At 39.3% G+C, this 24,835-nt stretch overlaps 1 protein-coding gene across 7 annotated transcripts in view; it reads left to right on the top strand.

The window, feature by feature from the left end:
* SMOC2 (SPARC related modular calcium binding 2) overlaps positions 1-24,835 on the top strand; it is a 150,001-nt gene that overhangs the window by 28,570 nt on the left and 96,596 nt on the right. For all 7 annotated transcript variants that reach the window (XM_040598447.1, XM_040598445.1, XM_040598444.1 and 4 more), the window contains exon 2: positions 18,209-18,380. In XM_040598447.1, the coding sequence (XP_040454381.1) occupies positions 18,209-18,380 (172 nt within the window). The remainder of the gene's footprint in view (positions 1-18,208; positions 18,381-24,835) is intronic.

The raw sequence follows: 24,835 nt of genomic DNA, 5'->3' as shown, positions 1-24,835 counted from the left end.
TTGTTGAGTATATTTCCGTGTAGTTTTCCAGGCTTGCTGAATCTAACCTTTGTGTATTTTCAGATTCACAGTGAATACAAATAAATTACTGTTCTTTTACTTGTGTCTTTATTTGGATGCAGTTACTATTCTTCTATTTAATCAAGGTGGGGGGGGTGGGGGAGGCGGGCTTGACTTACCTGTCCCAGTGAAAGCAGTTTGACTTGCACCGTATTATGCCAGCAAGGAGAAACTGTGTTACAGATTTTTATTTTCTAAAGATGCTATGTGGTCTGTGCAGCTGCAATTCCCCTGGAAGAAGATGGATGGACTTCTCATTGGGGGTTGTTCATTCTTACTTCTAGCCAAGAACAACATAAACCAGGGTGAATCAAGGGTAAGATCTGTGCAGTTACCAGTTCAGTAATACTTAGCATGAAAATATAATCCACTAAGGGAGCACGAGAGAAAACAGCGAGGCCCATGAAATGTCATGTTGCATACTCTACCAGATAGAAAAAAACCCTGGTACTTCAGATAGCTCTGGGCCAGTAATAAAATAGAGTGCAAGAAGATGATTATATCTTTTTCAGCAAAGGATTTGGTCTTGGCTAAGGAACATACAAATTCTGACACCTCCTTTTAAGCTGCCATTCAAGTTTGTAACTTCGAGGCAGGTGAGGATGAGCAATCATAGACTGCCTCCCCTCGAGAACAGCAGTATTTCAAAGCCTGCAGACAGTGTGAATCCTTTAAGGAACAGTTGGGGATCTTCTTTTTGTATACATGAAGTACATGACTAGTTAAAGCCTTTTGAGATCATAGGCAAATTTTGCAGCAGTTTCAGAAAGCAGAGTTGTTTCAATTTCGTAGTAGCAGCTTAAACAGGTATCACAAAAAAAAGCAAGTCTCTTTTGGCTCTAGCTTTTTATGATATCCATGATACATCATACGTGATTCATCAGAGAGATGAAACTGATAACACGTTTATGCTGTGCCAGAACACAATTTTATTTTCAAAGTGTTTAGTTTACATATTATACATAAACAAAAGGAGAACAGAACTGAGTAAAAATCAGAGGTAAAAGGCAACCTACAGGGTCGTTGGGGAAACTCATACAACCCTAGAACTTTAAAGCTAGACACTTTTATAGTGGTTAGATAACAGTGTATATTCTCTTACACTGACAACTAAGGCAATCCAAGTTAGGGCTTAAGGGTTTAAATTAGAAGACTGTTCGTTGCTGAGAATTGTGTTTCCCCCAGACTTAATCACTCTTTTTACTGGAATTTTATATATGCTTAACAGCAGATAACTTCTGGAATCCATCTCCTTTCTATTGGTGGCACCAGGTCACTCACTCCTTTATCTGGAGTTCAAGATTTAGCTTAAAACCTCACATTTGTCTGTACTACTTCTGCAGGGATTGTTAGAGATATCTTAAAATTCACGGTTTAAATTTAATCATGGCATTTTCCTCTACTTTAAATAATTCTCTGTCACTTCAAGACTTTAAGTTTTAATATTTACTGGGTGTGACTTTACTATAGCCAAAGAACAAGATCTTAACTAGATTCTTGTGCAAGGTTATGTCAGTCTTGCTCAAGGAGCTTGGAGTATCTCTTGACTGAAAGATTTTTTTAGGCTTAGAAATGGGAAGAAAAAAGAAGAATGTTTAGTAATGGGCAGCAACAATTTGTGAAGCTGTGTATGCAAGACAGCTACCATATGAAAAAATACTGCATTTGTCTATTGTTCCTTTGGGTGTTCTGTGCACATGAAAACATACTATGTTTCATTTCCATCTGTAAAAGGCTGTTATATTTTCAGCTAGGGAGAAAGGAATTGTATGATAAATGGAGCTTGCTGTGCCTCTTGGTGTTTGCCTTTTCTCAAAGGTTAGGACTGGAACACTGTTGCAAGAAGCAAAGCTTTGACTAAACTTATTTAAGCCAGTAAGAGTGGGCTGTTCTTTATCATATTAATTTCAGCTGACTCATGTCATTTGACCTCCCAAAACCAATGACGGTTGGTTAAGATTATATCCAAACCAGTCATAAGTTACCAATGAATCAGTAACAATATTTTGGGCTGGTATACAAAAACATCTCTTGCTCCATATTTAGTTAGCTTGGATCCTCTTGTGGTTCGACAATATTTTACAGAAACAAAACATTCTCAACTTCAAGCAGAGTCCAGTTTCCTTAATAAGACTTTTGGTGTAAGGAGGGTAAAGAGTTTAGCCAATTTTCAGCTTTATTCCTCTTAGAGCAGCTGACATACATCTTGCATGCTCTGTGTTCAAGACTTTCCACTGTCATTTATTTTGATTATCTGATAGATGTTGTGATGTTAAAAGCATGGTATGCAGCAGATAAATCATGATACCAACTCCTTGTCATGCTAATTCTCTTTGCTTTTCCAACTGGGAGAAGAAAATATTGAAGTATTTGGATATGGAAGCCATCCTAAGGAGCATATCCTTTTTGGCTGGAGTATTTTCTGGTTTTCTCTGGTAAACTTGTAATTTGGTTGAAATATTGTTGTTGAGATGCACTATGGTATAGCTTTTAGACAAATTAGTGCTAAGGAACAATGTTTAGGAAAACCTTGAAAAATATACTTCTGCTTTAACAATATCACTTTGCTATGGAAACATTAATGTATCATATATAGTTTGTGTTTTGATGGATATGTTTACAATGCTGTCTTTTTTCTAAATCTTGCAGCTACATCAAAAAAGTATTTGAAAACTGAGGTGTTCCTAAAGCTAAAACCCCCATAACTAAATAAAACACTGTGCTAAACCGTCATAGAAAAGCCAAGTAATCCATTCCCAGCAATAAATAAACCCAAGAGAACTAAAGTGAAAGTCGTCTGTGGCTTCATACAGAGCCTGATCTTGTGGCTTTGGCACTTATTTAATGTTTTGCTCTTATATTGCATTTTTCATTCATAGTTTATGAAATGCTTCACAAAGACAAGTAATAATAGTCTGACTTTTTTGGGGTGAGGGCTAAAGAAGCACCAAGAGCTAAACTGGCTTGCTGGCAATTTAGTCAGTTCATTGTAGGCAGAAAGGATGGAGTCCTGACTTCAAATGTTGCCTTGATTTTTAGGTAGACCTCTTTTATTTTTTTTTTTTAAGGAAGAAACATTGCAGGTAAATGCCTCTTAAAAACTAAATGTATTATTGCTCTTTGTTCTTTGAGGCTCAAAAGTGGAGACCTCTGTGAGACCCTGAATTCAGGACTTGCCCTAAAAGAGCTGAAAAACCGCTCAGTACCGCACTGTTTTTCAAAACTTGAGAGAATTAATGGCATGCAGAGCCAAAACAGCTCAGTCCATGCTTTTCCCTTGGAACATCATCCTCAATCCCATTAAAAATGACCTTCAGCAAAGATTTTTTTAATGGAAACAAAGAAGGTCATAATTTAGTTTACAAAACATCCTCAAATGTTTTTAACAAGAAAATCCACATGCCAGTTTTGAGGGATTCATACAGTTTCTCTTGCTGTGTCCTTACTTTGTTAATGAGCCGGGCCTGTTTCAGCCATGACTAAATCTTTTTGTAGGAAAGAACATTTAGAAGGATGATGCATGTGGTTAAAAAACAAGAATGAGTTTCTGGAGTCTTGGGTTTAATTCCCAGCATTGCCACAGACTTCCTTTGTGACTTTGGACAAGCCACCACATCTCTGTGACTAAGTTCACTGGCTGTAAACTGATGCTAGTGGAATTTCTCTTCTTTAGAAGCAAGTTGTGAGGAGGACATATATTTAGGTATCAACTGCAGCTGTGGAGGAACTTAGATTTTTAATTTTCTAAAACTTGGGTATCCAAAAGGATTATTTAAAGGTGTGGCCATTTCCTGTGGATTGTCTCAATAATGGGAAAATGCCACAAAGCAATTTGAGTCATCTGTGTCAGCAATCTGTGGTACTTCAGCACCTCTTTCAGACAGCTTCACCACTGAACATACTTCCCTACCTGGGAGCCTGAGTCCAAGCCAGTGACACAAACCTATGGCAAATGCGTCAGAGTCAGCTAGTGATGCTGCTCTAAATAAGTTGTGGCTGGAGCTGTGGTGTAGACTGCAGTAGAGGTGGAGCTCAGGGAACCTTAATAAACCAGGAGGGCCTGGCCCTCAGGTACTGTGGGAGGTGGCTAGGGGTATCAGCCTAGTGGATGACATCCAAAAGATCAAGTGGCAGATTGTCCATTGACAAAGGAATAACTTAGTCCATGTATCAAAGGCAACCTGTGCTAGATCTGATGGAGGACAGATTTTTTAGGTTTCCAAGCCTGCATCTTAACTAGAAGGCCTCTCCAGTAGTAATTATGGACACATTCAATTCACATAAAAGCTTTGTTCTTCTGTTTTCTGAACAGTTAAACTGTGAGTTGCATTTGCCAAGGAGGCTGAAAAAATCTCCTTGTTCATCTAGTCCAAGTCGTATTCATGGCTGAATATGTTTGCACTGATATTTGTCGTATTTATGCAGATTGCTTTATAATGTGGTCAAGCAGTGTCCACAGAAAGCATCAGTAGCCTGTGGTGGGCAGGTTGTAATTCTGCTTAAGTGCTTGGCCCTTCCTACAGGGAAGGGAGGTGAATGAGCACTTGCGCTTGGGCCTGTCACTTAATGCTCCTTTTCCCTCAGGCAACAATGCCAGGGGAGGTGACAATCCCTCATCATCTGCTGTGGCATCTACTCTTCCTCCTCTCCTCGAGGCAGAGGGCAGGGAGCAAAGAATTTTGCCATTTATTTATTTGCCATTTATTTAAAAATGGCTTCATTATTTCTTTTCTTCCTCCCACACCAATGAAATTTGGTTGAAATTAGCCATCTCACTGCTGACTTTCTAGGCCACTACACAAAACGGAGAAACAAAGCTGTGGCTACAGTTGCTCAGCCTGAGCCAAAAAGCACTAAATGACAAAATATGATTTGCAAGAGCCAGGTCGCAGAGTCCAAGAAAGACAACAGCTTGTACACAGGGGAGGAAGAGGATGTGGAATTGGTGGGATAAGTATGTTTGTTAGAAGGGGATGGGCTCTGTTAAATATTCTTCCAACTGCTATCATCTGTGAAAAACTGTATCAGGGAGTTATTTTCCACAATGAAATAGGAAAATATTTCATAGGTGCCACCCTGTCCATATTTTGTTGGTCAGTTCCACTGCATATAAACAATATCTGTAACATGGAGTTATAATTATATGCTTCCAACAAAAATAATGTGAGAGGATAAGATTCTTTGATTTTTCTAGTATGACTAAAAGCCACAAATATAAAATATTGCATCAGAGACTTTGGACTCCAGAAATCTTAACTCTTGGGTTGTAGAAACATGATGTTTAGATAAGTTGTTGGTAAGAACTGGAACTTGCTGGGCCTCAATTCTTCCACTTTGTGAGTTGCAGGAAAGTCTGATTAAAACTAGACCTCTAGTTTTTTTATCTGTTGTATTTTCAGAGTCCTTGGAAGAGTTTTCTTATCACTAATACAGAATATCTAGGCTCCTTTATGTGTGTAAGAATTGCTTTTGATTGCATCTCCTTTAAAAAAAAAAGTCTTAAAGTATCTGTGATATAAGTGAATTTTTATCAATGGATCCCAATCAACTGATATAATCTTCTGTGTGTTTTCAGCTCCGCTGTGTTTAGAAACAGCATTGGGGTTTTTCCACTTCTGGAGTGCAGTGGTCTCTTCTATTGTTGATTCTTTATCCATAGTACAGTACATGTGACTGTCATTAGAGCTTCTTTGCTTTTTTTTTTTTTTAGTACAGCACCTAGTATGGGGTCTTTGCTTACTGAACTAAAACGGAAACTGCAGTTTCTCCTCCATCAGGTTTCTCATCTGTAACAATTCCTTTTGTTATTGAGAAATCTCAAACATACGAGTCTACAGTGGAAACGGACTAAAGGGTTGTACTGCTGGTACGACGATTCTTTAACATTCTCTGGTATTGCTGGGTAATCTTTTAGGGCAGATTCAAGAGCTACTCATCAACTGGCATGTACAAGGCAAAGAACAGCAGAGAAAATGTCTTCTACAAAGAAAGCAGAGGCCGCTTAGAATGTGACATAGAACTTGGAAAAAAAAATTTTTTATTCTGGTAAATTGCCTGGTTTGGATCATGGTTTCTTGACCCTTCCCACCCACTTCTAGATACACACAAATTTTTGTTTTTCATATTCAAGGGTTTTCTTTTGCAAAAGTCTTCATAATAATTAGAAATAAATGGCTTCCTAATGTCTTTTTTTCCTTGGAAAACAATGGTTTAAATTAAAGGAAAAATGTTTTTGCCCAAAATACAAACAAACATACAAGAGTTCCATAAAACCCCAAAGTTGGGAGGAAGTAGAACTGCCAGTGGTTTGAGAAAACCACAGCCAGGTTCTTGTGTCCCTATGGAAAGTGTTTTTTTTCTCATTAGACTGCCTTGTTAAACCCTTCTGTATTCCAAATGTGTACTATCTATTTAACTGTTTGCTTTTAGCATGATTTCTCCTTTTAAAGATGACAGTATTTAAACCTAGCAACATGTTGTTTTAAGATCAACAGTTTAACAAGAGCAAAATCTGCCTCCCAGACTCAGCTGCCTGCCTGCCTGCCTTCCAAAATACTTTGTTCTGAAGAAGCTGATGGCAGTGATAAATGTAAGAGAGTTAGAGCTCTGCAGTTATTGTCAGCAAGTTAGCTTTATGGGTTGGGGATTAGACCTTTGATGTCTTATCGAGTTTCTGCCCTGCGTGAATCAGTTGCTTACTTGATTTAAATTATAAAAAGAAATGCTCTGTTGTGATATTGTCTCATACTGTGTCTTCGTCATTTGAGATGCCCTCCGTGTTCTTTAGTTCCCCAGGAAGAGAAGGCAACCAGCCATATGGAGAGTGGCCAGTTGCCTGCTGATCATGATAGGCATTAAATAGAGTTGCATAGAAACTCAGATATAGAAAAGCCCTGTTTAGCTGAGCCTTTCTGTCCCCCCACAAAGGGAGATTGTTCCCTACAGGCCTGTAACACAACATCCAGTACTGTTTCACTTTAGTTTTTGAGGGGGTCCCCGTATTCCTTTAGTAAGTTTTGTCCTTTTTCACTGAGGTAAGAGCTTCTTATGAAGTTGTCTTTTTGACATCCCCCAGTGTAATTGCTGCTGGACTGGTATGGAGAGCTAGTGGGGCTTGGGCATGTGGTGGGAAGAGAGCAGAGGTGAGCTATGAAGGAGGCCTCCCTTCTGTGATTCCAGGGAACGATGAGGGTGGCAATACGTCACCCTGGAGATGACTGTTTGAGCCCACCTAGAAGCTAATTTTCAGGGTTTTGCCTGTCCTATGTGGATGAGGTTTTTGGCCTTTCTGACAGACATTCAGCCCAATGCTTCTTATGTTAAGTAATAGGTCATTGCTCTTTTTTTTTATTGTTTTAAGCTACCTCAGACACTTTAAGGGTGTGTGTTGATATTCTTCAATCCCAAAATGAATCCCTCAAATACAGAAATGTTGATCTGGCTTAGATTTTATTTGCACTTTAAAATAGCTTTTCAACATTTTAGAAGCCAAAATACTTTTCATGTGAGCAGCCTTTGAACAAGATTAAAAAGTAAAATGTGTCTATTTTCTCAAATCGTAGCTGTGGTTATTAAAGACACCAACCAGGCACATTAGCTGTGTGCGAGGAAACTGGGTAACAGGATGACTGGGCTAGTCCACTTGTATTCTGAAAGCTGGGTCAGTACTCATGAAAAGCTTAAGTAAACTAGAGGATAATTCAATACATAGACAATGCATCCCACTGTTTCTCTGTTTACTTTCTCCCTGTGTGACTTCTGGCAACTGAGAAGAAACACTATAAATGACAGCAACCAGCCAAAGAAAAGATTATGAATAACAATACCACAAGAATGAAGGGCATAAAGTTACCAGTGACTTGGGAAAAATGCAGAACACTGGACACATGACACATCTAGAAAGTAGTGGGCTGCAGTACATGCAGAACGGAATACCTTCAGATTAGAAACCCTTTCAGTTTGAGTTTCAGTATAAATTTGTCTCTGGTGACACGAGGTCTGTTTATCTGTAAGTGTTTTTTGACTCTGTTGAACCTCTACGCTTTGCTGGTAATACTCTGAAACCAAGAGAAGTAATGCCGCTGGACACAGAGAAAGAAAAACTACATATTTACTGAAGAAATAAAAAGGCTGAGATCTCTGCTGTACGTATGTGCAAAGGACAGCACCTTCCTGATAAGAGTTCTCTTTCTTCTTTACCACATTTTTAACAGTGCTGCTTTCAGCACTGTACTTGAGATTGTCATGCTTTCCATCGCAATCTACAGTTCAATTTTCAGGCACCATTTACAGCAAGCTGATACCCTACATTTAGATACCAGTGAATTTTTTTGATGGTGCAAAATGAAAGAAACCAGCTGTTTATGTTATACTTATTTTGAACTCCAGTTTAATAAAGATGACAGGGAGATGTTTTGAAAAGCCTGAAAAGCCAGGTAAACTGTTTTTTGGGAGGGGGAAGTGCAGTCTATCTGTCCTTGCTGTGATGCACTTTTATTACTTCTGAATACAGTATTAAATGTGTGAGCTGTTTTCGTCTATAGTGATTACACTAGGCTCAGTTTGCAAAAATGAGTAGCTTTGGGAAATATGGAGGACTCTTAGTCTTGGAAGTGAATGAATGTAGTCAGATAATGGGTGTTTTAGTGTCACTGGCAGTGCTTATCATGTCCTGAAAATTAAGACCATTTGTTCAGTTGTAGCTATATGAGGTCAATGCTAACAAATTGGTTGTTCATACATTGTTTCTGATGCTTAGACTTTGCAGCTTCTGGCATGACTCATTTGGAGTGAGTAGTCTGTGCTTCCGAAGACTATATTGTAGGAAAATTCAAATGAATCAGTGAAAAGTCCTTCTGAAAGGGTAGTTCACCAGGGCTGAATGCTACTTAATAGGAGCCCAAGCCTGCTGCTATTGAAGTCTGTGTATTTACCTTAGTAGGGATGGAACCAGATCCTAGAATTAAGCTATTCAAGAGAATAGCCCTTCAAGAGGTATGATTGCACTACCTTGAAGTTTCTTTCCAAGACAAAGCCAAATGGAAGAAAAAAAGAAAAGAGTTAGATCCCTTATTCTTGTAGTGTTTCCTGGTATCCTATACTCAGAATGCTTAAACAGTACAGAAAGCTCTTTGGCTGTAACTTCCCCTGTGCCTCCGGAGACCAAAACAATTCATTCATTTTTGATCAGAACTATACTGAAGAGAAGAAAAAAACTGCTCAACTGGTACTTTTGAACCCATTGCAGAGTCCTTTTCCTCCCTGCCTCCCAACAATTCTTTATATTAGCTGTGGTTCTCTGCCTCCAAAACCCCAGAATACTTCCATTAGTAGATTAGAAATACTAAAATACCATTGAGCCACCAAATCACATGAAATCTCCTTCAGCTGGTGAGCTGTTGGGAGGAACTTTATTTGTGATATGGTAATGATGAAACTTGGGCTTGCATGTGTAATAAATTGATGTCCATCCTTTCCTCAAAGCATGAAAGAATGTGTCACTTGGGTTTGCTTCAATTTCAGCTCAGTCCTTCCTAGTTTACATGGTTGCACAACTGAAAAGTTTTGTCTTTTTTTAGTTATTTGTGAAGCAGCAGTAAAAAGAAGTGATGGATGTGCTGACATTCAGCCCTGCCATCCCTCCATCAACACAGTAAAGCAGAGCTCACTTAAAAAAAACACCTGTTGAAGCAACAAACATTTAAAAAATAACATGCCAAAGCAAAACATATAAATCAAAGCACAACCCTGTTTAATAATCAGTTTTCTGTGCTGGTCATAAAAAGATGGTACTGTAGTTTTGGCAGTGAGTCTCCAAGAGCTCCATTGCACTCCAGGCACTGAGGGAGTAAAGCAAAACACTGTCCTAGTCAATAGGTAATGTGGCACTGACTTTGGGTACTGACCCAAGGGTTATTAAAAAAAATGAAACACCAACACCATCACCACCACGATAACAACAGAACCCGACAAAACCCCCAGCAAACCAACCCTCACCTCCCCACTCAGTGAACTTGCATGCTCTAGCTGGTTCCTGCAACCATCCTTGCTAAAGTTTACTTGGAAAAGGTTTGCTGTCATAAGTTACAATGAAGAGTTTAATGATATATTATGAGGCAAAGGTGGTGTGTGTGTTCAGAGGTTTAAAAGGGTCGTTTTCAATAAAATGATGTCTCAGCAGGCATTAGAGACAATTCTCCCTTTTCTGTGCCTTGCAGATGCACAGGCACCTACAGAGACTTTATTGGTAATGTTCTCTTTGAAACCTAAAGCCATCTCTGTTTTGGTCATCTGGAACCCTAGACTTTTAATGTTTCTTCCCCTTTATTTTTCTTTGACACTACAGGCTGGGTCAATCTCATAGGACTTCAACCATTTACAGGACAGCTAGTTGATCAGTCTCTCCAGTTCAGAAAGTGGAAGGGACATTTCTAGGATATGATCTATCTTCTCCTAAGGTAAATCTTATCTTAAAGGTGTTGTTTTCTAGTTTCTTTAGTCTATAGCAACTAGCTATATTTATATATATATAGCTATATATATATAGCAACTAGTTATGAAATCATGATCGTGGCGGGCTGCCCTGGAGAGTGCTGCACTATTGTGGCTGGAAAAATAATTTTTTTATGTGAACAGGGATAAATGAACTTTCAAGAACAGATGATCGCTTCTAGATGTCTGCGATAACCTCACGGAAGTCAGTAGTCTGCTTACTTGTCAGGTAGTGGAATATGATTCTGATTTACACCATGAACCTTTACCATGGAGAACAGGCACAGAAATGTTTTGATGAGGTTCTTTGTTGTAAGTGCAGGTGACCTTGCCCACTATAATAGCAGGAACGGGCACATTCTAGCTCATCAGAATAGTATCTGAGTAGGCCTGTGTGTGGTGGCTTTCTGTGTAAATTCTTCCATGCAAGCTTAACCTCGATGATGATGGCCTGTATGTCTGGACAAAGAAGAAGCTCACAGTTTTAGAGTAGGCAGCTCTGGGCTTGTCCTGGAACAGTCAGGAAGGACTGTTTTGCCTCAGTGAGACAGTGCAAGGGGAACTGATCGGTTAGATAGGTTAAGTACAGCAGTTGTCATTTTGAAGTTGTCTTCTGGTACTGTCCTAAATAACTCAATAACAAGGATAAGGGAGCTTAGGTTTTCCATATGTTTCAGGACTAGGGTTGAATGCTTTTCCATGGCATTGAGATGAGAGTAGGGTTTGTTCTGTAAATGTGCCTTTCCCTTCATTCCTTGGTCAAAAAAGTAATGAAATAAATATTAAAAAAATTAGTGGCGGTTTAATAAAGCTGATTAACTGAAACAAACTAGCTGGTTAGAGCGCTCTCTAATGCAGACAGTAACATGTTGATGTTTAAACATCATTACCTTTTTCTGAAATGTACATGGCAATATGACTTTACATATTATAGCCTGCACGTGTGGATATATATAGACAATGGTATGTGTGTATAAATATATACACATACATACACACACACACACATTACTATTGTCTAAGTCATTTTCCCATTGCAAATGAGCCCAGCGGGAACAAAATATTCCTAGCTTGGAGATTTCCACATCTGCCCTTCAGGCAGCTATCAGACAGAAACAGCATGGCTACATAAATCACTGTAAATCAGCACATTTTTCAACAGCACAAAGCCCTAAGCACAGAACCACTTTAGAGCGTGCTGCTCCATAGTTTGTTCACAGACCTCCCATGCCAGCAGCAGGGAAGTCAGGCCGTTCTATTCAACATCTTACAGTAACCAGATACAGGATAAAGAAATTGCCTCCAAAGCTATAGTCTGCACTAGGCTTTTCCAAGCAAAACAGTGATGTCTAGCATCCATCTTTTCTCTTCTCCTTGTTTTTCAGGCTTTTTTGGCCCTCAGTCTGCCAGGATGAGTTGTTATTCTCCTGTTTTGCAAACAGGCTTGAACTTCATTTTAGATTCTGAAGCAGTAGTTTACACTTGGTTGGAGAGAAGGTCTGTATGTAAGTTTTAAGGTGTCCATAAAATGCAACAGAATAAACCCCTGTTTTCAGTAGGTTTAAATACCTAGTCTCAGTGGTGGGTGTGTAGGTCCAATGGAAATTGAAGGGGTCTATAAATTGAAGAAAAGTTGAAAACCTCTGATGAACCATCCAAATCCACGAACTTGAAAGGCTTTCTTTTTCCTAGTGCACAGACTCTAACCTGATCTTACAGAAGAGGATGGAGTTTATTTCCACAGACAGAAAAGAAGCAGTTTCTGGGACTTTAACTTTAGTAGGAAAACTTATGTTAGAGCAACATAAAAATAGGTTTAGCATAGTTATGAGTTATGTTTTGTGTGCAGCCTGTTTGTGTTAAGGATGTCTCTACAGGACTGCAAGAAATCTTTCTTATAAGCTGGCCAGAAAAAAAAAGAATTTGGGGAACACTCCCCTGCCTTGCTCAGATTAATCAAATAGTGGCCTCTGACCAAAGACAATCCACAGCTGTGCGCTATATTGTGAAATGTAGAGCAGAGCATTTCCCATTACTGTTTAAAAAGCTGTGAGCCAGATTCAATAACTAATCTTTACGCCTCAGCCTAAATGCATCTGTCGTCAGCTTCTCCTCCAATGGAGAGAGATGTCTGTGCTCCCCATGTCCGGACTGTAACACTGCTCTGGACTCTTTTGCTTTCTTGCACTGGCAGTTTGGTTTGTAGATGTATCCACTGTTGACTGTCTAACCGTGCATCAATTTTATCCCAATATTCTCTGTGATCCGATAGGTGGAAGGGGAATTGCTCTGCACTGTAGATGGTGGGATCACAGATTTGGAAATGCAGAAATGTGCATGTGACTCTGTTTCATCAAAGGTCTTCTGCTGTAGCAGTGATGTGGCAGCAGGATGTAGACCAGAGACAATGACACTGAATCCCTGCATAAGCATGGGTAGTATAAGATAAAGAGAATATATGTGTTATGCCATAACAGTGAACAAGTTTATGGACATCTTATCTTGATAAATGGTTTAATAGCACAGTAAAGAAACCATCAAATGCCTACTCTTGAGGTACTGGAAAAAACTTTCTCATGGACTGTAACATGTTGCTTGTGGTTGAGGAAATAAGCATCCTGATAATCCACAGCCCAGATGTGGGACCAGTGACAAAAACAGAGATTAAAGATAAAGCAGAGCAGAAAACAGAGCAGAAATAATTTTCCCCAGTATAAGCAAGGTTTCAAGTATACTACTTCATACTCTGACAATTCCAGTGTTACCAAACTCCAGTAACAAAAGCATGAAAGACCACTAGCGATACGGGGAGGGGATCACATTTCAACTGGTATTAAGACCCTTTGGTGCATGAGACAGTGAAGGAAAACACTGTAATTCCGTGACACTTGAAATACATGACAGTAAATAATATTTTATCAATGCTTATATCTGTCAATGAGTACATGCAGTTTATAGTGATTTTGGTTTTATTAACTGGGGTAAACTTAATAATCAATAATTTTTCTAATATAGTCCCATTACTGTTCTTTCTTCCCAGAAATACTACCTGAGAATTTAAAGCAGTGCCTAGTATAGAATAGTAGGCCCCTTGGAAATTGGGTGTTGTAAAGTGTAATGCTTTGGAAAGGCTGAAATAGATTGGAGGCTGTAAAATTTTTGTAATGATATTAAAATATAAAGCAGAAGACAAGTTAAAGTAACTCCAGTTGAGGAGCCATGCCTGTTAATCTGTAGCATAAGCTCAAATTTGTAGTTGAAAACAATTTTCTTGAACTTGACTAGGCTGGTTTCTGTGTGATTAGGGGCAGGAACACCTCTCTGTTAAAAGTGGTTTGCTTTTTAATAGGCATTAACCATAATTGTCTCATTTTTGCTGGTTTTTCAAAATAGTTCCACCTCACGTTGGTCAACTTAATTTCGGTTGCTACCAGCATTCAACAGAAATGCTGCTTTAAGCTCGTCTTTCAGTGAATCACGTTTGTACAATAACAGATTTGTTTGTTAAATGAACTTAATGACAGGAATAGATGTGCCAGTATTCAGGGTGAGTCACCTTCTTGTCCATCTAGAACCATCTTTCTCTCTCTCTCAACTGTTCTATTTTAATCAAAAGGAATATTTTCACAGGAGAGTACAGCTCTGAAATGTGCATCAGTATGATCCCAGTTTTTGTGACACTGACTCCGCTTGTTCCTGTTGAAAGAAATGGCAAATCCCATAAGACATCCCATAGCCCTTGCTTGTTTCAGCATTTCTAGTAGTTTTGACATATTGATTCCTTTGGCTACATGTGAGCAAACAATACTTTTTTAGGCTTGTATCGTCTTATGCTGCTGTAGCAAAGATGACAAGGGAGTACTTTCTAAATGCCAACCATATACTTTCTATCTTTTTTTTTAAGTAAGTACATTTGCTAGTCTCTCTTGTATGCTATCTTTTCTCACAGCTGCTTGCCTTTTTGTCCTTCCTGCTCTTAAATCCCTCAGTTACTCTAGGTTGGTGGAAATTGTTTAATGTACAACCCAAATTCTCCAGTGAGGTTTGGCTAACCAACAAGCTATTCAAGTGGTTTTGTCTCTTGGGTATGTCTCCATCCTCTGCTTTTCCAGGTTGCTTGAATATCCTTGAACCCATAATTTACCCTAATCTCCTCTAAGGCTTTGAAATAATGAAATACTTAAATAAAACTCTTTGGATAAATGCTTTTTAAAATATAGCTTTATCTGTGAACTATCACGCTCTTAAGGGAGTGGATTTTGTTCCTGGGACGATTAAGGAGATTTTCTGTCCACTGTATTACTGTGGTTTGCCCGCTGTGATCAGGCATACCCATTGTAAGTCCTGCAACAACTCAAAACAGAAAAGATGAGGAAAGTCTGGGAGAAAAATGGAACAGAGGCTAGACTGTTGCTCTGTTTTTTGTGGTGCCTGGGTGCAGTTCCCTGATCCACCACATGATTCTCTGTGGGTCGTGAAGCCTTCCTGTGCTTTGGAAAAATGATTCTCTGCTCAACAGGGATGTTGCTGAGGATAAATTAAGGGTGGCAAAGTGCCTAGGCATTACAGAGGGGTAGTCTTATACACACAAAAAGGCTGTACTCAGATCCTTACTTCACAAAATAGGAAAAGGGAGATCAATTGACTTGCCATCACCAAATCCACAGGGGAAGTCTGAGGCAAAGCAGGGGACTGGATCCAGTTTTTCTCCCAGGGGCCCCATGTGGTCCATTTTTCCATGAAAAGTCCTTTTTACCGCCCTAGCTGGGCCTGAACCTGGCGTCCTGCAGATGCGCCTCAGGCAAGGAAGGGTGGCTTGGAGGACCTCACTGGGGGGCCCCAGCCTGCAGCTCATCAGGGCGCCCGGGCAGTGTCACGATTCACTGCTGCTCATTTTGCAGGTGAAGGGAGATGACTTCAGTTTTTCTCCCTACCCACTCAGCTCAGCTAATTATTGATTTCTGTAAGCAAGAAGGATCTGCAAAACAGCACTAAAATGCGTTGAAAAGGAGCATTTCTTCTCCACTTTTGGAGCTCTATAGCTAAATTTCAAGAAGAAAGGTTTGGGGTTTGTGAGTAATTTGCTTCTGGAGATAATTGTTAAAAATGAAAAATTGCTCAAAAACATCAGGAAAAGGAAGCTTTTCTTTTTGTGTTATTGTGCCACTAAAATATAAAAATTCTCATCAAAATGCAACCATATTACTATTTTAAAGTGATACCTTTCAGATTGTCTCTCCACTTTCAGGCACACTCTCTAGATAGACATCTGTATTTCCTCATGTTAAGTGACAGCAAATGCAAATAGGCCACTGTTTAAGTATGAAGATTAAAGAGATTTATGATTGTCTTTATAATTTTTTTTGGTGTGTGTGTAATAAAATGCAGGGAAACTATATGCAGCAAATGTTTTCTGATTTTTTTACCTTGTACTACTCTTTCCTGCTGAAATACTGTTCTTTGTTCTCTTTTTTTGCTTGAAATTTTCCTCCTAGTAGTCCAAGTTTCCAGTCTGAAGTTTAAAATTTTCTGTATCCGAGGTTTGTGATAATGAAGTAGCACCAATGAAACTTCAGCTGGATGAAGGCTTTTGATCAGGTGCCTCCTAATGCTAAGGAGAATGATTATCTCCTGGTAGCTTTATTACTGGCTTAATTTTGTGCTTATTCAGAAACAGAAAAAGGATGAAGAAATTAATCTGAGGACTTTTCAAGTTCACCTCATCCCTAGTCCCCGCTTTTCAGGAGCTCGGAGGATAAAGTACTATCTTTGCTTTTGGCTGTCTTTGGTTTTGGCTGGCATGCAGCAACTTCAGAAACGATTAGTTCTTTGGCAGCACGTTTCAGGGTGAGCAGCTCCTGCTTTCCACAGTGCCAAGAGCGGTGCCAAACTCGTGAGCCTTGCCTGCCATTTTGGGGGTGGAGGGATGAAGAGTTACTCCAGGTACAGTGTGACTTTGTGGCAGAACTAGAAAGGGGAGCATCTGATGAAAGTCACAATGGGAACAAACAAAATTACTTCTGTCAGCCTATACCCACTCACTCTCTTCTGGAGGAGATGAGATGGAATTTCTGAGAAAGGGAGAACGTGGTGCAATGGCAGAACTGACAGGATTTGAATAGCCAGGACCTTGCAGGGCTCTCCAGTGTGAGAAGAGGACATGAACTTCCCTGTGCCAGTCCAGAAAAAGACACCGTAGCCCACAGGTGACCCACACTGGTACAAGAACAGCCCCCAGGGACTGTGCCCCATGGGCAATACATGCTGGAGCAGGGACATCCCTGCGGGTTTGCAGTCATAGGCAACCCATGCCAGGCTCAGCCCATGCTCAAAACAGCAGTCAGAAGATTTTTTTGGTTGGTAACAAGTTGAATTTTTTGGCTCAAGACTGTTTTGCACACAGCACACAGCCTGGTTCAGGTTTTGTCTTCCCTGTTTGCCATTGTGGGACATTTTGGAATGGCAGCTGACTCATAGAATCATGGAATCATTTAGGTTGGAAAAGACCTCTAAGATCATCGAGTCCAACTGTAAAACTAACACTGCCAAGTCCAACACTAGACCATGCTCCTAAGCACCACCCTTCACCAGCTTCATTGCCCATATCTGGACACACTCCAGCACCTCAATGTTTTTCTTGTGGTGAGGGGCCCAAAACTGGACACAGAATTCAAGGTGCAGCCTCACCAGTGCCAGCACAGTGGGATGGTCTCTTCCCTGGTCCTTCTGGCCACACTGTTTCTGCTACAAGCCGGGATGCTATTGGCCTTCTTGGCCACCTAGGCACACTGCTGGCTCATATTCAGCTGGCTGTCAAGCAGCACCCCCAGGTCCTTTTCCTCCAGGTGACTTTCCAGTCACTCCTCCACAGGCTTGTAGCATTGTGTGGGGTTGTGGCCCAGGTGCAGGACTCCATAGTCCATGTTACAAGAGTGGTCTCACTGGAAGAACTGCAAGCCTATAACATTTCCCTTGTCGATCTTGGCATGTATTTTTATAGGCAAGCATACACACAAATACAAACATTTCTATAAAACACATCTGAAATTTCTGTTTTGTTGAGGCATCTTTAGATTTTGACTAAGAACATTGCAAAAATAAATGATCTGTTTTGTTTCGTAAGGTGCTTTATAAGATTTTCCTACCTCGCTCATTTTCTTTTCAGACCTCTTGCACTGAGGCCATTGGAGATATTGCAGGTGTAATTTTAGATAAGCATTGATGTTAAAAATCCTATTTGGATCTCAGAACAGACTTTTCAGCTTGTTATTTTAGAGTAGTTAATGCATAGCTAATAAAATAGACAAGTTTCCATTGCTGTCTCATTTTTCTTATGAAGAATGTTTCTGCCATAACCATTTTTGCTGTAACAGCTCCAAGCCACTGTTTTCATAATGGTTGAAGGAGATTCAGAGATTTCCTAATTGTGATAGTGGATGTTGTGTATGTTAAAGAAATGTTGCAATCACTATCATTTCAAAGCAGCAGCTGAATAACCCCAGATATGATGGATCAGCTAGTATTTGAATAGGCTATAAAGGCAGAGTTTTCTTTTCAGTTTTGGGTAATATTTGTACATCTTCCCTGGGGAAAGGGATGACGAAACAGTTTTTGCATGGAAATAGCATTCCTGAAACAATAATTTATTAATTTCTAGTTTTTGAGAGTGGACCAAGACAAAGACAGAGAATGCAGCCTGGACTGTGCAGGTTCCCCTCAGAAATCACTCTGTGCATCTGATGGAAGAACTTTTCTGTCCCGGTGTGAATTTCAACGAGCGAAATGCAAAGACCCTCAGCTGGAAATAGCCTACCGGGGAAACTGCAAAGGTGAGCAAATCAAATTTTCCTTCATCATAATGAAAAATAACAGACTTTAAATAGTTTTTGAAAATTTCTGTGTGTTGAAAACTAGGAGTGCTGTACATGAAGAGTTTTCTAAAAGCAAGTAGGTTGAAATCCATCCTGTTAATTCTATAACAATATGCTACATAAAGATAAATTAATTTTACCTGTGAGCAAAAGTATGACTCTCTGATCCATTTACACTATAAGTCACTATTAAGGCAATTGCAAGGTTAGGACCTTGTTCTGAAGGACCATATCATCGGCAGGCTCAGAGTAACTTAAGATTGTTATCTCCCGAGGTTTCTTGCTACTGCAGTAGGGTATTTTGAGGTAAAGATGGTCAAATTCAGTCTTGTGTTTCCTACCTGCAGTCATTTGGAGGAAGGGCAGTGGGGAGGGAAGGGAAAAAAAAGAAAAAGGTTTGTAATGTTTAGAGCCCTCACAGGCCATTTCTACCTACATCATCTACTCTTTTACATCTAATCTCTGTTGAGAGAAACTGCAATGTGCAACTGTAGCATTTCAGCTCCAATACTTACAAAGTATTCACAGTTAAATCTTTTCACTTTTAGAGTAGTCTGGTGGTGGAGAAAGCACTTCCTTACTGAAATGTAGGGTGATTCCCAACACAATGATCTTCTTTCTAAGATGTAAGAATAGCAGTGGTCATAAAGATTTACTTTCCCTTTCTCTCTGTCCAAAAGAGAGGGGCGGGGGGGCTGGTGGTGAGAAAACCCCAGGGACCACACCGATTGAACCTCTAGGAGGCAATTTTCCACATCATCTCTCTCCATTAGCTCCAGCAAACCTCTGAAGCATCAAGACTGCTTCAAAGAGACATTCTGTCTCATCTTCTGCCTAGATGAAATCCTATGCTCATTCTTCAGCTCTTTCATAATAAGCCATTGTATTAGCTGATGGATCTATTTACTTTTGTGAACAAGGATAACATAATGAAGCTACCTGAGCCAAAGCTTTTGTTACACTCATGAACGACAGAGAGAATTATTGTGCACTTTGTTCATTTTATACATTAGAGCATTATAGAATTTTATGCAAATCAGTTTTGAGTGGTTTCAATTGTTTTTTCCTCTTACCATATTGACAATGTCATCTGCAAGATTTTTTTTTCCATAAAGATGTATTGAATTGCTCTGCTGAAGATGTCTTCAGCAATGCTGGCAAATTCTGTGCAGTCAACAGCTATAATTTGGAGAAGTGCTCATCTGCCGTTTATTTATTAATGAATAGTGTGTCAGTACAATTGTAGACTTGGAATTAGACACCTTAGGCAGCTTAAGTATTGCTAATAGCAAGTACACATTATGCCCTCATCAATCAGATGTTTTTAATCTTACAATTAAATTAATGCAAACATAATTCTAATGTTTAAGTATTTTTTCATTTGATTGTCAATAGACACATGATTGCCAATAACATACTTGGTCAATATCAGCAACACATCAGTGCTCTTTTAAATTTTACATTTTCATGGTATTGCTTATTCAATTAAAGCAGTCAGATTTTGAAGTGACCAATGTCTTTATTCCCAGCTGTGGCTGCAATAATCAGAAGTATTTCAAGCTGTAAAAATATGTTTTGGAGAAGAAAAAGGGGATTCATAAGCCTATCTGAAGTTTCAGTGTTAGCATTGCTAGAGCTACTTTTGATAGTCCCATCAAACATTCTTCTGAAAGAGCTAAGGAAGTCCTCAGATTAAGACCTTTCTTGAGCCAGTTGCTTTTGGGTGGTGAAATTTGTTGTCGCAGGTGATACTTTGACCAAAGAGCAGAGGGTTGTTTTAGTAGGGCTAATCAAAAAGTGATGGTTCCATTTCAGAGCAACTTTCAAGGTTTCAGAATTTGCTTTCATTCCATGCTGGAATGAAATCAAATCCTTTTGGAAGTGTTCATCTGTCCCCCCAAAAATAAAAAGACACCATGCCCCTATCTTGTCCCTTGTTTTGGAGCAAGTTTAGAGGTTGCTAATGCAGGAAAAAAAGAAACATGCATCTTTGCATGTGGAAGTTATGAAGGGAGAAAAGACATAGTACCTGTACAGGGTTCAGAACTTTAAATCTGTGTCTGATATTTATCCATCACTGATCAGAAAAGCCAGCCTTAAGTCTGCGTCTGTCTCCTCCAGTCTTCTTATCAGGTAAAAATCCCTGTTCACCTCACAAAAATCCCGTCTGAAAATTAAATACTTCCAGGTACCATTTTAATTAGTTGAAAACATGGCGATCAGCTTTTTGTTTGATTCAGTCTATTCACTAGAAATCTAAACACCTTGACAGTCTGTGTTGACAACCTTTTGAAATACTTTTGAGTCCATATTTTCTCACATATATATTCAGAATGGTGATTTCTTTTACATCCATAAGGGAGTTTGAACTACCACCAGACTGGTGGCTGCTTTCTTTGTGTCTTTTTTCTTGAAAAACCCAAATTTGGATTGACTATCTTTTCTCCTACTCACCTTTTCTCAACATTTGTCTCATCTATTTGGTTTTGAGCGCTTACATACTAAAATTACAAAGGGATAGTTTGCTTGAAATATGCTTGGTTTGCTTTTTTTAATTCAAGTTTTATTCACAACAATATTGAAAAGCTCAGGTGACGCTTTAACATTTTAAAGGATACCATTTTAAATTCTGGATCTTAAACTAAATGACAGAAAACTGGCAAAATTTAAACCATGTTGCTTTCTTGCACTACTGTCCTGATCATCAGTTCCTGATGGCTGCAGCAAGGTTAAAACAGCTTAAACAAACCTGAACCTTCCTCTCAGTTCTGAAAAACAGCTCACCTTTGACAAAAAAAGCATCAAAACAGACTGTTCTGGTAGTGGGGTTTTCTGAAGATATTACAAAGCTTTATGATTTTTTTCCCCCAGTCCATTTCCAAGCAGTGCTGGAATCTATTGCTAAGCTTGGAAACACTATAAGAAGTTACAATCTCATAAAATTTCCAGCCTGCTTTTGCAGTTTCAAAGGTCTCAAATAATCTGCGTATGCTGTAGATGAACATCCACATTTTTGGATACCTTTCAAAACAAAATCTAAGCTCTGAAGTTCTGGAGATTTGCCACTTGCTTGACACAGACATTTACTGTGCAACAAGATTATAAATCTAATAAATAAATGTATTTTGACAGCTGAGAATTATTGTGTTAGGAGGACTGTTAAATATCACCTGTAATGGGGTTCCACTACACACCCACACGCACACACAAATGCTTCACAGTAAGTCTGGCCCAGCATAGCTAAAGAAACAAAACATACGAGAAGTAGAAAAGCAATACGATTGCTTTTAAACCATTCACAAAGACACAGAGGCTATGTCCTTTAGCACTCACCGTTGTTCCCTCCACTACAGCTGGTGAGGATGGGACCGGAGAGCTCTGGCTGTTGCACTGGAAGGTTTTGTAACTTACAGAACGAAGCCTTCGATACCCTGTCAATGCATGCAAGAAGTACAGGTTGAAGTTTCTTAGTCTTGAAAATAAGTCCAATCATGTGGAAGTATCATGTCTACAAAAAACCAAAAAACCAAAACCAAACAAAAAAAAACAAAAAAAAAAAGCGCCTTATTCTAAAAGGTAAAAAAACCCTTTAATTTATATCCCTGAACAATGCAGTTGCCCATTATGAGTAGGAAGTGTTGCCCAGCACTGCAGGCTCCCATAGGGACGGTAGCAACAGTTTTATATTTAATGGGGGTTTTACATGATTTGAAACATGGTATAGGTTACTCCAAAAGGCTGTGCTTGTATGGGAACAGAAATGCACAACACATCAGCTAAAAGCATCTTCCCCAGAAGAAATGGGAGAGGCATTGCTAGGTGAGGACCCCCTTCTTTATCTTACAAATGTAAGGCTGAATGTCTGTCACAAATCATGATAGATGAGACTACCTGAAAGAAGCTGGTTTTTTTCATGGAGCATCTTGTACATGCCACATGTACAAAAAAACCACTGGGTTTTTTCCTTTATTTTTGTCTTCTTTTCTCTGGTAACTGTTCAGAATCGCTGTAAAATTTAGCCTTATCTCTGTAGAATGGCACAAAGAATATTCAAATTTGCTATTGTGATGAAAAACTTGCATTATAAATAATAATAGAAAAAGAGGAAATTCTTAAACTCATTTCTGCAGACTCCTCTCAGTTTAACCTATGCTAAAATCTATCAGGTTTGCTACCCTATTTATTGTCCTCTACTGATTTTTTTTTTTCCTGTGAACATTTAAAATGCAAACTCATATTTTTCCTGCAGCAGTTTTCAAATAATTTTAGGCTTTTCAAGTAGTTTTCTGCAACAGTAAATAACATGTATTAACTTTGAAACCTAAAATTATGATGCTGGGTGGAGGCAAGTGAGATTGAAGGCCTTTTCAATGAAACTGCTCTTTTTTTTTTCCTTTTTACATGACAACAACCTTAGTCCTAGCTACATTAGTAGAAGATTTTCTATGGTATTAATAAAAGTCTTCAGAGTTCAGAAACTTAGAGTAATTCCATTCCCATTGGACAGCTTTTCATTTCTCATCTCAGCAACTTCAGGTCTTAAGTGTAGAAAGTCTACTAAGTGATTGCATCTTGTCCAAAGCAAGAAATATCTGTAATCGGAGTGTCTAGTGGAGGGACCACAGTATTTGTCTCTTATGGACCATCAAGCGAACAGTGACTAGTGGCCAGCAGCAGTTCAGTTCACAGTTTTGCTGATGGTGTAAGGGTGAGCTGGAGCAGGTGGTACTGTAGTTCATCTGGGGTAGTTTGGACTTTATTTAAATATTTGAGCTTTTTATATGAATGTTTTCTGAGACTTAGGCGGCTTTTCAGTAGGAAGCTGAAAAGCATGTGCAACGCTGTGACTGAATTCTAGATGTCTGTTGCTACTGGCAATCTTCACCTGAACTGCAAAGCCTCTATCTCCCATGGAGACGTCCCTCTTAGAGTTAGTAAGGGGAGTTCCTGTTGGTTTAACTGTAAGTTTGCCCTGAAAATGGGCTGCAAGCTTTGCAGGATAATGCACTTAAAAATACTCTTTTTTTCTTTTTTTCCTCTTTTTCTCTTCTCATTACTGAAATAACAACATGAATACTTGTTCCCTTTCTCAGGTTGTTTTTAAGTGAATGTACCAGGTCCATAACTGGGGCACGGGAGACTCATATTCTGAATGTATTAAGCAAGGGGCTCAGTAATAATATTTGGTGTTCTGACATTGTGACCAATGGAAAAAACAGATTCACAGGTATAGTCCTGCCAGCATACCTCTGCCCTTACATAGAGTTCTTGAAACATCCTCGCTGAGGTGCTTGAGTTTCGTGTCTTCTCTACCAATACTTCACTAAAATAAGACTTCTTTAATGGCTGGAAGATTGATGCAAATTATTGATCGTTATAACATTTCAGCTGCTGAGTTGCACCACATTGCCTTACTTCACTGTCATCATGCAGAAGCAGCCTGGGTTTACATGTGACTGCTAAACTGGGCTCCGGATGCATCTCTGTGCGGTCTGTATTCAAAATGCAATGTAAGGAGCTTTACACAGAGTGATACTTAATTCATGAGTGGCTCAGCATTCAACCTGGCTGGCACTGAGGAGTACGTGTTCAGTATTTGCAGAGGTGCCCCAGCCAGCCCTTGCTGCTCCGTGAGCACGCCATGGAGAGCCATCACACACAGTGGTGTCATTGTTATTCTATAACTGTGTAGATCCCCTTTCCGCACTGGAAACCCTAGATAGCTCATGTTTAGCTTAATTCATTACGGTATCTTAAAGAGCCTGGCTGTTTAAAAATGCCATTCTTTTATGGGCTATCATAGACATAACAAAATACTATCTTCATTCTCACAATTCACATAAAGAACTGAAGCACATCAAAACTAGAGTGGAGTTTTCCATAAAGAGGTATTTTACTGTTTGCTATTTACTTTCCTTAAAGAAACACTCAGTATTTGTTTCATTAAAATGAGGCTTTCAGCGAGAGTGAAAAGTTTCACTTGTTTGAACTATTAGTACAATGAGTTAATGAATGAATGAAGGACATGTTTAAATTATTTGAAATTATATGAATTAAGGTACCTTTCTGTTCTTGGATAAACATGCTGATATGATTTTCCCTTTGTGAAAGAGAAAGAAGACATCACTGGGCAGAAGGTTTTTTTGGCTCATAAATTAATCTTGGTCTAGATTCATGAATCTAAGCATCCTTTGGGGAAATGTTACTGTTGCCTGTGAGCTAAAGAACCAGGTTGTAAATACTGGACATGATTTCTGAGTGCACAGCTTATCCTGTATTCCCAGGAAGGCTGCCCTCAAGCTCAGGTCTGCCTGTGAGCTGGGCGTGAGCAAGACTTGTATGTACGTGCAGTGACTGGGCATGTCCCTTGGGCCAGGGACATTGGCTTGGCCACTCCAACTGCCGCTGGAAGG

Source organism: Falco naumanni, chromosome 6 (assembly GCF_017639655.2).
Source record: "Falco naumanni isolate bFalNau1 chromosome 6, bFalNau1.pat, whole genome shotgun sequence".
Taxonomy (NCBI): domain Eukaryota; kingdom Metazoa; phylum Chordata; class Aves; order Falconiformes; family Falconidae; genus Falco; species Falco naumanni.
Note: the sequence above shows the minus strand (reverse complement) of the source record. Positions and strands in the feature narration are given on the sequence as shown.